The sequence below is a fragment of the Miniopterus natalensis genome, chromosome 13, assembly GCF_054644295.1.
Source record: "Miniopterus natalensis isolate mMinNat1 chromosome 13, mMinNat1.hap1, whole genome shotgun sequence".
NCBI classification, from domain to species: Eukaryota; Metazoa; Chordata; class Mammalia; order Chiroptera; family Miniopteridae; genus Miniopterus; species Miniopterus natalensis.
In genome coordinates, this window is record NC_142093.1 from 10,981,210 (window position 1) to 10,993,672 (window position 12,463).

At 57.5% G+C, this 12,463-nt stretch overlaps 1 protein-coding gene across 4 annotated transcripts in view; it reads right to left on the bottom strand.

Annotated features, from left to right (window-relative positions):
- Positions 1–882: 882 nt before the first annotated feature.
- Positions 883–12,463, bottom strand: part of OTOF (otoferlin) — a 76,537-nt gene continuing 64,956 nt past the window's right edge. For 2 of the 4 annotated variants that reach the window (XM_016210156.2, XM_016210167.2), the window contains 16 exons: positions 11,909–11,938; positions 11,379–11,510; positions 9,834–9,900; positions 8,837–8,973; positions 8,578–8,712; positions 8,046–8,183; positions 7,627–7,754; positions 7,356–7,526; positions 6,573–6,733; positions 5,733–5,875; positions 5,297–5,385; positions 3,806–3,904; positions 3,413–3,654; positions 3,094–3,272; positions 2,894–2,994; positions 883–1,063 (listed from right to left, as the gene is read on the bottom strand). In XM_016210156.2, the coding sequence (XP_016065642.1) occupies positions 883–1,063; positions 2,894–2,994; positions 3,094–3,272; positions 3,413–3,654; positions 3,806–3,904; positions 5,297–5,385; positions 5,733–5,875; positions 6,573–6,733; positions 7,356–7,526; positions 7,627–7,754; positions 8,046–8,183; positions 8,578–8,712; positions 8,837–8,973; positions 9,834–9,900; positions 11,379–11,510; positions 11,909–11,938 (2,133 nt within the window). Of the gene's footprint in view, positions 1,064–2,476; positions 2,658–2,893; positions 2,995–3,093; positions 3,273–3,412; positions 3,655–3,805; positions 3,905–5,296; positions 5,386–5,732; positions 5,876–6,572; positions 6,734–7,355; positions 7,527–7,626; positions 7,755–8,045; positions 8,184–8,577; positions 8,713–8,836; positions 8,974–9,833; positions 9,901–11,378; positions 11,511–11,908; positions 11,939–12,463 lie in introns of those variants that run through there. The other 2 variants (XM_016210177.2, XM_016210160.2) reach the window with 1 other exon arrangement.

Below are 12,463 nucleotides of genomic sequence, written 5' to 3' on the forward strand. Positions count from 1 at the left end.
AGGCCCGCCTTGAACCCTGGGACACAAGGCCATTCACCCAAAGGAAAAGCCAGAGGGGCCAGCTGGTACTATGTTTGATAACCTCAGAGTGCCCCCAACCCTGCCCCACACCAGTCCCCCTATTTGAGCAGACATGTCAGGTCAGTGTTTGATTTCTTTTATTAAGAGAAAGATAACCACTCAGAAAGGAAAACAGCCAAGAGAAACCCAGCTCGGGCAGGCAGGGACAAGAGGAAGCTCTGGGAATCCCCAAAAACCCACCTGCGGGGGGGGGGGGGGGCTAGGGGGGGCTGGGAGCAGCCTGGGCAGGGGGAGGAGCCTCCGGGAATGTGCAGGGGCACAGGGGACAGAGGCAGCCACCCACAGGGTTAGTAGGAAGGGTCTGGCCCAATTTTGCAGAACAAAGACTGGTGGTGTCGCTGCCCTCACAGGATTATGTCTGGAGGAGGGAAGGGTGATGCTTTTTGCTTGGTCACTTTTTTTAAAAGTCCTGGGCACTGGCCCATGAGACGATCCTTGGTTAATTTCATTAAAGTTTTAGTCCTTGACTGGAAGACCTGGGGGAGGGTTTGGGGTGGCCTCCTGTGGAGGCAGGGCCTGAAGAAGGGTGTTGCCTCAACAAATGGGGCAGACCCCCACCCCCAGCCCCCACCCCATAGGCAGGGACCAGAGGGGCAGGACCGGGCCAGCAGCAGGCTTGGGGAGGAGAGGACTGCAGTGGGGTGTGACCAGCCCAGCAAGCAGGAGACAAGCTCCTGGGACCCGAGGCCTAAAGGGTGGACATGGGGCTCCTCAGGCTCCCCAGGAAGCCTGGAAAGTGCACGCCAGGGGAGGGACAAATGCACAGGCCCAGGGGAGGAGCTGTGGGGAGGCTGTGGGGACTCATGCTCCCAGGAGCTTCTTGACCATGTAGCCGGGGAGGCTGTAGAGGAAGAGGCCCAGCATGAGCAGCGCCAGCAGCGCCAGCACGATCTTGATGATGAGCCACTTGTACCGCGTGCAGATGAGGTACTTGATGGACTTGAGGGGGTTGAGGAACCAGACGAAGGCAGTATCGGGCCGGCTGGGGGAGGGGAGGGGAGGTCAGGCAGTGGGCACCTCCCAGGGCACCCTATCCCCTCAGCCCTTCTAGGCCCCAAGAGACCTTGTCACCCCAGTCCCAAAAGCTGTGAGTGCTGGACGTAGGGTTTGAGCCCATTTCTAAGCACCAGGTTTGCTGCCGACACTCCTATTCGCAGGGCCCTCTGGCGTCCCCACCTCCTCCGCAGGTCTAGCCCGCATGTCTGGTGGGGCAGCCATGAGCCTCCACCTCAACACTGGCAGCCAAGGAGGCTCGCCATCTGAAGGGGCGGCCGCAGGCCCACAGGCAGCTCTAATTATCAGGGGGCTCCTCCACTCAGCAGCTCATTGTACAGGGTCCAGCGCTGCCGTGTTCTCTCTCAGTGAGATCAGTGTTTCCCTGCCTCCCCCTTTCTCATGATCGTAACCTTCTGTCTAAGGTCTGAGGAGCCTGCCACCCTAACCGACCTGCCCACTGTAGGGGTGTGATCGCTGCTCTGCCTTCTCATGGCCTCCTAGCCAAGTGCTTGTCGAGCCTTACATTCTGGGTTTGTGTTGTAAACGATAGGTTTTACAGAATGTCACGATATAAAGTTAAAGTACTGAATATGCTTTTTCAAACTCCTGCCCTGCGGACTCCTGGAGGACTCAGGCTGCACCCTTAGAGCTGTGCTCAGCACAGGTGGGGCTGCGGAGTGGGGCGAGGGCGCAGGGCTCCTGGTTTCCAATCCCAGCGGGACAGGCAGGTTAGCACCTCTGTGAGCCTCAGTTTCCTCACTTGGGCAGCGGGGTAACAGTAGACCCCACCTCCAGGGTTGGTGAAAGGATGGAATGAGGCAGTGACGGGTGGAGCTCTCAGCACAGTGCCTGGCACGGAGCTGGTGCTCAGCAGATGTTGGCTACTAAGATGTTGGAATTGGATGGATCTACTTACTATCCTGCAGGGTGGAAAACGGCTGTGGGTTGGCAGGTGGATGCTGCAGGAACTATTCAGGACGTGCTGGCTGAGCCTAGCCAAACCCTTCCCCCTTCCCCTGTCCATGTCTCAGCTTCTTTCTGCCCCTGGAATAGCGCTGGTCTGTCAGGAATGTTGCTGGGGGAGGAGGCGGTGTGGTTTGAAGAATGCTCGGTTGGCAACTCGGAAACAGGCCGAGTCCTAGCTTTACCCTAGGGGACCCTGGGCAAGTTACTTCACCTCTCGGGCCTAATGTGTAATCATGTAAAAGAGACATTTCCAGGTCTGAGAGCCTATGAAACTGTTCGAAAGCTTGCAAGTTCATGTGTGTGCGCGCGTGGGCACGTGTGTGCAATTATGTGTGCTGTGCATGTGTGCTGTGTGTTCCATGTGCTGTCCAGCTCATGAGCCCCGGGTCCAGAAGAAAGAGGGAGGAGTACCAGACCCAGGAGGACGCGGGGCTCAGGCCCCAAGGATCTTCTTGACCAGGTAGCCAGGCACAGAGTAGAGGAAAAGGACCAGGAGGAGCAGCAGCAGCACGAGCAGCAGCAGCTTGAGCAGCAGCCAGCGGTACGTGTGCCACAAGAAGTAGCGGGCAGACTTGAGCGGGTTCAAGAACCAGATGAAGCTCGTGTCAGGCCGGCTGGACAGCAAGAGGAGTGGAGGGAGAGTGGGGAAAGGACTCAGAGGGCGAAGGCTCAGGGAACGGCCAGGGCGCCCGGCCAGGAGGGGTTCACCCTGGGCCAAGTAGTTCCCAGGAAGGAATAAGAGAGCAGAAGAGTGGGGGCAAGAAGACCAGAAGGTTCTGGCCCCTCCTTCCTGTTCCAGTGCCCCCAAGGAGCAGTGTGGCTGGGGCTCATGGCGCAGCAGGGCACTCACTTGGGCTTCTCTAGGGGGTCAGGTTCATTGCGGGCAAGGCCCACCGGATTCTTCTCGGCCTCCTCGGCTGTCAGTAGATGCAACTCTGCCTCCACCTTGCCCTGCAGAGAGGAATAGCACGGTCCCAGTGCCCGGGCCAGGTACCAGGCCCTCAGCCCTGGCTCAGCCCTGCCCACTGCTCGGGCAGTGGTGGTGCCCACCGTGAGCTCAAACTCGTCATTCTCATTGCGGGCCAGGAGGGGCCACCAGCCTTTGACACGCTTCTGCTTGAAGATGGATACCAGGGGCACGTCCACCTCCCCTGTGGCCATCTCCATGCTGCACTGCTTGGCTGTCTTCGCGCCCCGTGGGAACCGGTTCAGGTCCAGCTCAATGGCCCCTGTGGCAACCTCAGAGTCAGCTCTGACCGACAGATGGGAGGGACCACCCAGGGTGGGCTCTCTCCGTCCCTCCCTCCCCCTCCCCTGCCCTCTCCATTCAGGGTCCCCGCCCCCCCCTACACCCAGCCCAGCCCTGCACCCAGGAAATCGTCGGCGGAGAAGTGGTCGGCATCCCAGATCTGTAGGGTGAGCCGCGCAGGGATCTTGTATTCAGTCTCATCCCAGGAGAACATAGACTCCTTTTTGGAGATGACGATCTTTTCCTCGGCAGCCAGGTAGTCAAAGGGGAAGAGGTAGCGCCAGTTGAAGTTGCCCTCGCCGGTCAGGGAGTGGTAGTGGACGTCAGTGTCCTGCTTGTCTTCCTGCTGGCCCTTCAGCCACCTGCAGGAGGTCACCTGCTCCAGACCTGCAGCCACACCAGGAGGGCCTCTCCCCACCCACAGCTCCCTTTGTCCTTGCCCTCCCCTCCTGCCCTCTAGGAAGGTGGGCTCACTCTGCTCGGCCCCCTCCCAGCCAGGGACCTCTCACCCACCCCCGCACAAAAATGTCACTGGATTTCTCCCCAGTGAAGAAGTCGTCGTCCTCCAGCACCACCTCATCCGTGTTCCACACGATGACCCGTAGCTCATACCTGGGCAAGGGGAGAGGCTGATGAGCAGTCTTGGGGGGGGTTACTGCCCCCCAGGATCCTGGGGCTGGGATGGGCAGGGGGCTGGACATGAGATGATGGAGACAAGTCCTGGGGACCGGGAGTGAGCATGGGGCCTGGGCAGGTTGGGGCTGAAAGAGCAGAGGGGAAGGAGAGGTATTGGGTTCCCCCCTTCCCTGCTGTGAGAGTCAGCCAGGCAGCATGGTCATTGTGAGGAGAGCCTTGGGGGAAGCCAGTCTTGCTGGACTGACAGGACCCAAAGCGTACTCTAGGGCAGGGAGGCTGGCTCAGGGCAGGGAGGGGCAGGCCCAGTTCTGGGGGTGGCTGAGTAGAGGCCCAGAGTCAGGAGCAAGTTCCCTGTCTCCAGGGGCCAGAAGCTCCATTCCAGTTCTAATGGAAATTTACACTTAAGCACAGTAGCCAGCAGTAGACATCCATGGAATCTAGTTTCCTTTCTCTCCTTGTCCCCAAAGAGAATTTTCCCTTTGAAGGGTAATTGTCATTATAAATGAGGTAGTTACATTTCAGCTTTCAGGAGTGAGGTTGAGTCATCCACTGAAAATTGTATGGAGAGTGGCTCTTGGAGTTATGCCCTGGACTGCAAGTCCTGGTGACACAATAGGTTGGAGTGTCCCCTCGTGGTAGGCCCTGGAACAGCACACTCTGGCCTCAGAGGGGGAAGCTATTTCAGGCAGAATTGTTGACATAATTTGACTGCCCAGGGCAAAATGGAAATGTGGGGCTCCTTGTTTAAAAATCATTAAGAATTTCAAGATTATCAGGTTGGAGCAAGGGTGGGGCATCTCTGAGCGTGAGTCCCTGTGCAAATATATATGCCCATGAAGCTGGCCCTGATTCCAGGCACTGAGGACGTCACAGTTGGGTGACTTGATCTGCCATTGTACAGATGGGAAAACTGAGGGCCAGGGACATGAAGTGATTTGGCCAGGGTCAACTAGGAGAGGCAGCTGGCTTGGCTCCTGATCCAGTGCTATTTATACCCTACCCTCTTCCTGCTCCTTCCAGGCACTCACGCCTGCTCATCTCTGCAGGTGCTCTAAATAGAACCTGGCAAGGCTTAATGACAGCCTGGTGTGGGGACTGTGAGAGAACAGAGCAGACTCTCAGGGGTCTGTGTCTTGTGTGGGACTGTGTACTACGTGTGTGGGAACCCACATTTTGGTGAAAGTCCACGGGAGGGTACTGATGTGTGCTCATGGCCAAGGGCAGGCCTCACAACTCTCTTAATGGGTTGGTCTGTTCCCATCACAAGGCCACATGGGGAATGCCAACCGATCAGGGTGATCTGGGCTGTGGGAGGAACATCAAGGGGTGAGAGCAGGGAAGGAGTGGTGCTGGGCCTCAGCAGCTCACTTCTTGGGCTTCCTGGGGGAGATGTCCAGAGGCGTCCCGGGGGCCGGCATGTCCATGGGGAACATGTCCACCCACAGCTCCAGGCGGCCCTGAGGAAGAGGGGCGTGGCAGGTTTCCCCACAACTCCTCCACTGCTCTCCCCTCCCTCTCAACCTTTATTCTGTCATTTCATCAATTTTCATCCTTGGATGCTAGGAATTCCTATGACATCATCAATAGCCAATCACAGCTTCTGAGGGAGACACCCCAAGTGTCCACCTGAGCTGATGTGGTTCTCACTCAAGGCAAAGACAAGTGCCACTGGAGTTACCGTGAAGGGCCATGGTGGAGAGGTGCCACCAGGCTTGGGAATGCAGCCAGTAGCATGAGGACCTGTTTAATGGACCCAGGCTGGGACTCCCTGATCTCAAATACCAAAGAACCTCAGGGTAGTCACCTGCTCGATGCCCGGCTTGTCAGGGTTGAGCAGTGGCCGAGTCTCCACGTGTTCCGGCACCAGGCGGCAGCCTACTCGGGGAATGTCTTCCCAGTGCCGAAGGGCACACAGTGCCACGTGCTCATCTGTGGGCCCCCTCTGACCTGTGGGTGCCAGTGTGTCAGCTGCACATATGGGCTCAGCAGAACAAGACCCGTGCTGGGCCAGGGACTCAGGCATAAAGGGGCCCCTGAGCCATCACTGGTTTGCCCATCTCCATTTTACTGTTGGGAAAACTGAGGCACAGAGGGAGAGCAGCTTGCCCAAGCCGCCAGCTGTCCCACAGGGCCTAGAGAGGTCTGTGTCCTTGGGTTTTCTCTGCCTGGGGAACTTGACCAGAGAATCCTGAGGGGATGTGAGGTCAGGGAGGGCAAGAATCCACCTCCTGTCCCAGCATCCTGAAGGTGGTCAGCAGGAGTTCCCCACACAGGCCTTCCTGATTCCCTGGGAAGGGCCACACGGGCAAAGGAGTGGGGAGAGCGCGGGGCTTGGAGCCACGTGACCTTGGACAAGTCACTAAACTCTTTGGGTCTCAGATTGCTCATCTACAGAATGGGGAGGTCCCCCTTAGTGCGCAGGGATGCTGAGAAGGAGAGGAGGCAAGAAGTGGGCAAGCACTGTGCAGCATGGGGAGGCTGGGCGGAGGCTGGGCAGACAGGAGTGTGGCTCTGGGCTGATGTGCAGAGGGGCACTGGGCCCCGGTGGGGGAGACCTCAGGCTAGGCCTCGAGGCCCTGTCACGGGGAGGTGCGGGTCTCTCCTTGACCACTGACACCCCTGTGGCTGTGTCCAGCACCATTACCGTTCTCGTCTTCCATCTCCGACGGCCCGGTGAAGACTCGGTTGGACACCTTCACTCTCCCAGGGGGCCCAAAGTACGGGCCGTCCACTTTGCCCTCCTTGCAGAGGCGGGTCAGGATCTGGCTGGGCTTCATGGGGTCCCGCCAGATATTGTAGCCATGTCTGTGGGAGGGGGCACACAGGCCTGGTGGGGCTCGGGTGGGGCTCGGGTGGGGCTGCGCCATTCCCAGGTGCCAGCTGGTTATGGCCAGTCCTCTAAAGCTGTCTGTTGCCCTCGGTCAGCACATGGGCCCTGCCCTGGGCCCTGGGCTCAGCTGAGGTGCCAAAGCTGCTGGAGGCTGATGCTTCCTGCCCTGGGCTCTGGCCCCAGGTACCCACTCTCCCAAGGATGAGTATCCAGTCTCCCCCCATGGTGCCCACCTCTCTGAAACCTCAAAGAATCCCATGGGGAAACTGATAACCAGAGAGGTTAAGGGACATAACCAGGGTCACACAGCCCGTCAGTGGCAGAGACCAACCAGATCCCCAGGAAAGGGCACAGTGCCACCTCTCTTCCCAGCTCACTTCACCCTCCTTGCCCTGCCTCCTCTGCCTGGAACCTCGTGGTGGCTCTCTTGTTGTCTTAGACTCTGTCCTGGCCCCTGAAGGCTGTGCCCAGAGCCTGCAGGGGTTCAGGCCTTGCCTGGAACAGATACTGTAATATGTCTACCTTCCCAAACCACCCACTCTGAATCTTATTTTTAGAGCCAAGGTGCAGCAGGCGGGCCCGCCCCTCCACACGTACATGGAGTAGGTCTGGGCAATGCCGCAGGTGGCGCGGTGCTTGCTGTAGAAGCGATTCTCCAGGTCAATCTTGGTTTCCCCAATGAGGTCATCGGTGCCAACCAGGTCCCAGTCGTACACGGACACTGTCAGCATGGATTCCATGGGGAAGGACGCCTCGATGTCAAAGGACCTGGCAGCGCGGAGATTGGGAGAAGGGTTGAGGGTGAGGTGGGAGGGGATCTGGGCTGGAGAAGTTGGGGTGGGGGTGGGAGGCCACCAGGAGGCCTTACTTCCCAAAGACAGGGTTGAGCTGCTTGGAGATGTAGTTCTCCTTGTCCCGGATGTCGGTCTTGCCCAGCCGGATGGCGATGTAGGGGTCAGCTTTGCCATTGATGTCTGCGGGGTGCAGGTCTGTGGCCTGAGATGGGGAGGGGGGCTCCTGAGTAGGCTCCCCACACCCTCCTCATCTTCCAGTGCCCCCGCCCTGCTCCCTGATAGTCCATGATGGTGAGGGGCAGAACTGGACCAGAGGCAGAAGACTTGCCATGTGCCCCTCTCTGGGCCTCGGCTTCCTCCACTATAAAGATGGGAACTAGACCAGATGCCCTTCGGGTGCCTCCCAGTCAGGGACTGTCAGTTTGCAGTGGCTTCAACCCCTCCTGGGCAGGAGGACTGGGTGGTGGGGGTGGGGATTTGACGGGAGTCTCACCCGGACCACATAGACTCGGACCAGCACGTTGATGGGGTCATTGCTGGGGATGCCCTGGAACATGCCATAGGTGGGGTCATATCCAGCTTCCCGGGACACATCCTCTGGGAGTGGCACTTTATACATGCAGAGGGAGCCCTGGGCAAGGCAAGCGTGGATTAGGGGACAGGTTTCTGTGAGCACCAGTGGGGGTGGCATTCAAAACAGCCAACAGTCTGCATTCTTTGGTGGCAGGGCCTTCACTCTTTTGTTGCTGGATCATGAGGAAGTCCAGGGGTTCTGGAGGGAGTGACCAGGGCAGTGGCACTGGGTGGAGGAAGGCAACTTGGGGAGGCCCTCAGGGCAGATGCTCTTTATCAATTAGTATGGAAGTATTTCCATATTTTACCAACCAGTACAGCTGACAGTTCCACGTGACTGTGACTGTCAGCCCTGGGCTCAGGCTGATGGGAAGGTGGAAGGTGTAGGGATGGCCGGGGACTCAGGGTTCAGGGCCTGGGGCTTAGGGGCTAAGCCCTGCTCCTCTCCTGACCTTGAATCGGCCCACGATGCGCTCCTCCTCGGAGGAACCGTCCTCGTCATCCCCCGTCTTGCCCCGCAGCAGATTGAAGGTGTGCAGCCAGTCCTCGAAGTTGTCGAACTCTGACTCCAGCTCCTTAGGGTACACCTGAGCCAGGCTGAACCGTCAGGGGGACGTGGCCTGTCCTCTGGCCTCCCTCTTGTCCCACCTGCCACTTCATGCCCTCAGGTGTGACCTCGCACCCCCGGCAGGGCTTGTCCCAGACCCTTACCTTGAGCTCATCGATCTTGGGTTTCTTCTTCTCAGGGGCCTCGGGCCCCTGGCCAGGGCCGGGACTCTGGCCTTTCTTCTTCTTCTCCTCCTTCGCAGCCTTTGCCTTCTCCTTGGCCTTCATGGGCCCCTTCAGGCCTGGCCAGAACCAGAAAAGGAGGCCTAGTCAGTCTGGGGCAGAAACGATGGGGCAGGAAGGGCTGGGCTGGAGATCCAGCTCGCTGCTAATTTATTTTGCTAATTTCACTTGGCCGGTCTCTATGCTCATCTGAAAAATGCGGACAATACTCCCTGGCATGCCCGCCTCACATGGGTGCAGGTCCCCAAGAAGGTCATGCTGGGAGTGTGTACAAAGACTGTTGTCATGCCCTTTGACAGAGCTGGGCATGGGAGGTGCTCTTTTCTCTCTGGTCTCAGCCTGCTTGTCTGTAACATTACGAGGGTTGTTCTATATCAGCGTTTCCCAAACTGCATTCAGTGGAACACCAGGTATAGGTGTTCTTGTAATGCCTTAGAAAAAAGGATATTATGGTCAAATATGTTGGGGAAATATTTTATATTATATCTTCCTTTTAGAGATTTTTAATAACATTTGTATATTAAAGGTACTGAGAAGTCCTGCATCAAAAGACTTATTTTTCACATTGAACCACACAACTCTTTTTTTTTCCCCCTCCAGAAAATCCATTAACATTGCTCCATGGAAAGGTCTAGAAAATGCTAGGTAAGATGAGCTGTGAGGTCCCTTCCAGCTCTTATGTTTTGTGGCTCTAAATGTCCATCTCTGTAGTTGCTAAACTGGTCGGAGTAAAAGCCACTCTGGATAAGGGCCTGAGCCTGCTTGCTAGTGCCCAGGGATGCCTGCTGACGCCTGCTCTTGGCTGCGGCAGCTGTGTGGGCCCATGGGAGGAAAGAGAAGCACCTGGTGCGACAGGCAGGGGAGCAGGCCATCTGGGGGCAGGGGGGGAATGGCAGAGATCCGGGGTTCCAGGGCTCACCCTCAATGTTGTCCATCTCATCCTTCTCCTCCAAGTCTGCTCCTGAGGCATCTTGCTGTCGAAGTTGCTGCCAAAAGATGAGGTGAGAGGGAAGGAAGATGGGCTTCCTGGGGAGGGGTCTTTGACCCCCACTGTGGTTTCAGACTAGTCTTAAATGCTCTAGAAACAGAAGCTCTTTCTTAGTGAGTTACAAACCCATCATGTGTTCTGCTTAAGAGGGTTAAAATATTTTTGTGATGTGTACAATATGACTAACTGTACTTAGGGGTTTATGATTCTTTAGATGTGCATCATTAAAAAATATAGTATCCTTTAATGTTGCTGGCTATATTATTATTTTTTAAGGTAGAAAAAGGTATAACTGAGTGAGAAAATATGCTTTATGTCTTCACTCAGTGCGCCCTGCCTACTGGAAACTAAATCACTACGTTTCAACCAAAGTACCACCATCACCTGGCGGCAGCTTGTGCAAATTATAGGCACAGAGACAAGAAGACAACAGGCAGCCTCTTGGGGCTCCAGCCTGGCCAACCTGTCTCCAGGAGGTGATGGTGGGAGAAGATACTACCCAGTGTCCCCCAATTATCTGTTCCCTGTTCTTGAGGAGTTTTTCTTGGCACCAGCCAACTTAGCAAAAGATTGCATTTCCCAGCCCCCCTGGTGGCTGTGTGGCTATGGCACTAGATTCAGGCCAATGTGTGCAACTTTTGGATTGGGCCCTTAAAAGGAAAGGAGCACAAGTCCTCTTCTCGTCACCCTCCCGGTGCACTGGCATTAGGACACAATGGCGAGCCACCTCTGTGTACAGATGCCAGTAACCAGGTGGCAGGGTCTTGGTCCTTGGCACCGCTGAGTCGTCATACCAGCCTTTTTCTCGCTTATGCCGCTTTACCTCGCTGCAGCTTAGCCTGTGCTCTGACTGATGGGGACAGTGAACACCACACATGGCTTGGGCCACAGAAGGGGCCTGGGGAGAGACTGGCTGGATCAGCTCAGTGAGGAAACACAGCTGCAGGCACATGTGCCTCTTGGTCGCCAGGCAGCCAGGGCGTGCCCTGCGCTAGGAAGGCAGTGTGGAGACGAGACATTTGAAGAGAAGCAGGAATGTGCTTTCTGGGACAGAGCCCACGTGCAGGCACAGGGGACGAACATGTCACAGCCGTGGTGACCGAGATGTGTAAAACGAAAACAGCATGAAGGTGGGCAAGCGCTCCTGAGGAGCTGTTGTTTCCTTTTGGCCTCTGAGCACGTCCTCCCCTCCCTCAAATGTCACCTCCTCGGTGAAGCCTTCCCTGACTCGGGCAGGGCTGGTTTGCTTTTGTCACCACACTGTTCACATGTCCACTTAGCCCAGTAAGCAGAGGGCCCCTCGGGGCGGGTATGGCGTCTTATCTTTCGGCTCCCACCGCACCTGGGGCGGTGTCTGGCTCACATATACTCGGGATGTTTGTGAAAAACATGAATCAGGACGAGAGAAGAGCAAGCCCGGGAAGGCAGGCGGCCTGCCGTCGGGGCAAGAAGAGCCGAGCCGAGCCGGGGCCTCACCTCCTTCATGGTGTCGATGGAGGCGAAGTACTTGGACCACCAGTCCAGCATGCTCTCGTCGGGCTCCTCCTCCTCCGGCTCCTCCGAGCCGCCCTTCTTCTTCTTCCGCTTCCTCTCCTTCTCCTCGTCAGCCTGGGGGCGGGCCAGTCCGGGTCCTGCGTACAGCCCCCCACCCTGGCCACGGGGCCCCCCTCTGTTCTGGCCACCTACTCCCCGGAAGCCCTGGGAGGCTCTGTGGGGCCGCCGCTGTCAAAGGGCAGGGCTTTGTTTTGGGGAGGAGGCTGTCAGGGCCCGAGAGGTCACGACCTGCCAGCAGGAGCCACTGGCCAAAGCAGGATTGGCACTCGGGGCCCTGCTGCCCAAGAGCTCTCTCCCTCTGCCTCCGTGGAGGGTGTGCAGGTATGTGCGCCCAGGGGCTGGGGGGGGAGGGGGGCTCAGTGCCTGATGCTGGGCCCTTTGGCCTGACACCCGATGCCAGTGTGGGGTCCTCTTTTCCCAGAGCGCCCGCCCACCGATGGTGCCACACTCACCACATCCACCTTGATGACGGCATCAGAAGTCTGCAAAAGGAAACCAAAGAGACAGGGGCAGGATTAGCGCCCCCGGAGCCTGCAGCAGATGCAGCGGCCCAGCCAGGGAGCGTGGAGGAGAGGGAGCTCTGAGTCCCCGTGCTCTCAGGGTCAGCTCCGCACCAGCAAGAGCACACTGCCGGTGAGCCTGCAGAAGGTCTGCTTTGCAGATGTTTCCTCTGACCTCACAGGGCGGTGATTCTCAACCCCTAGACAGCCGTGGGCTCCCCAGGTGATTTCAGTGGGAGGTCAGGGTCGGGAGGGGAGGTGGGCCGCACACAGGAGTTCAGTGGTGTTGGCCTGATGGAATCAACTTCAACTCCACTTTTCTGCCCTTACCAGGTGAAGCACCTTAAATGCTAAGCAGACACACACACACACGCACGCACGCACGCAACTGCATAGCCAAAGAGGGCCCTAGTGGAAACACCCCACCAGAGCCCAGGGTCTGTGGGATGATGGCAAAGCTAGGATATTGCCCTCTGTCTTGTTTGTTGTCGACCTGAAACTAGGGGG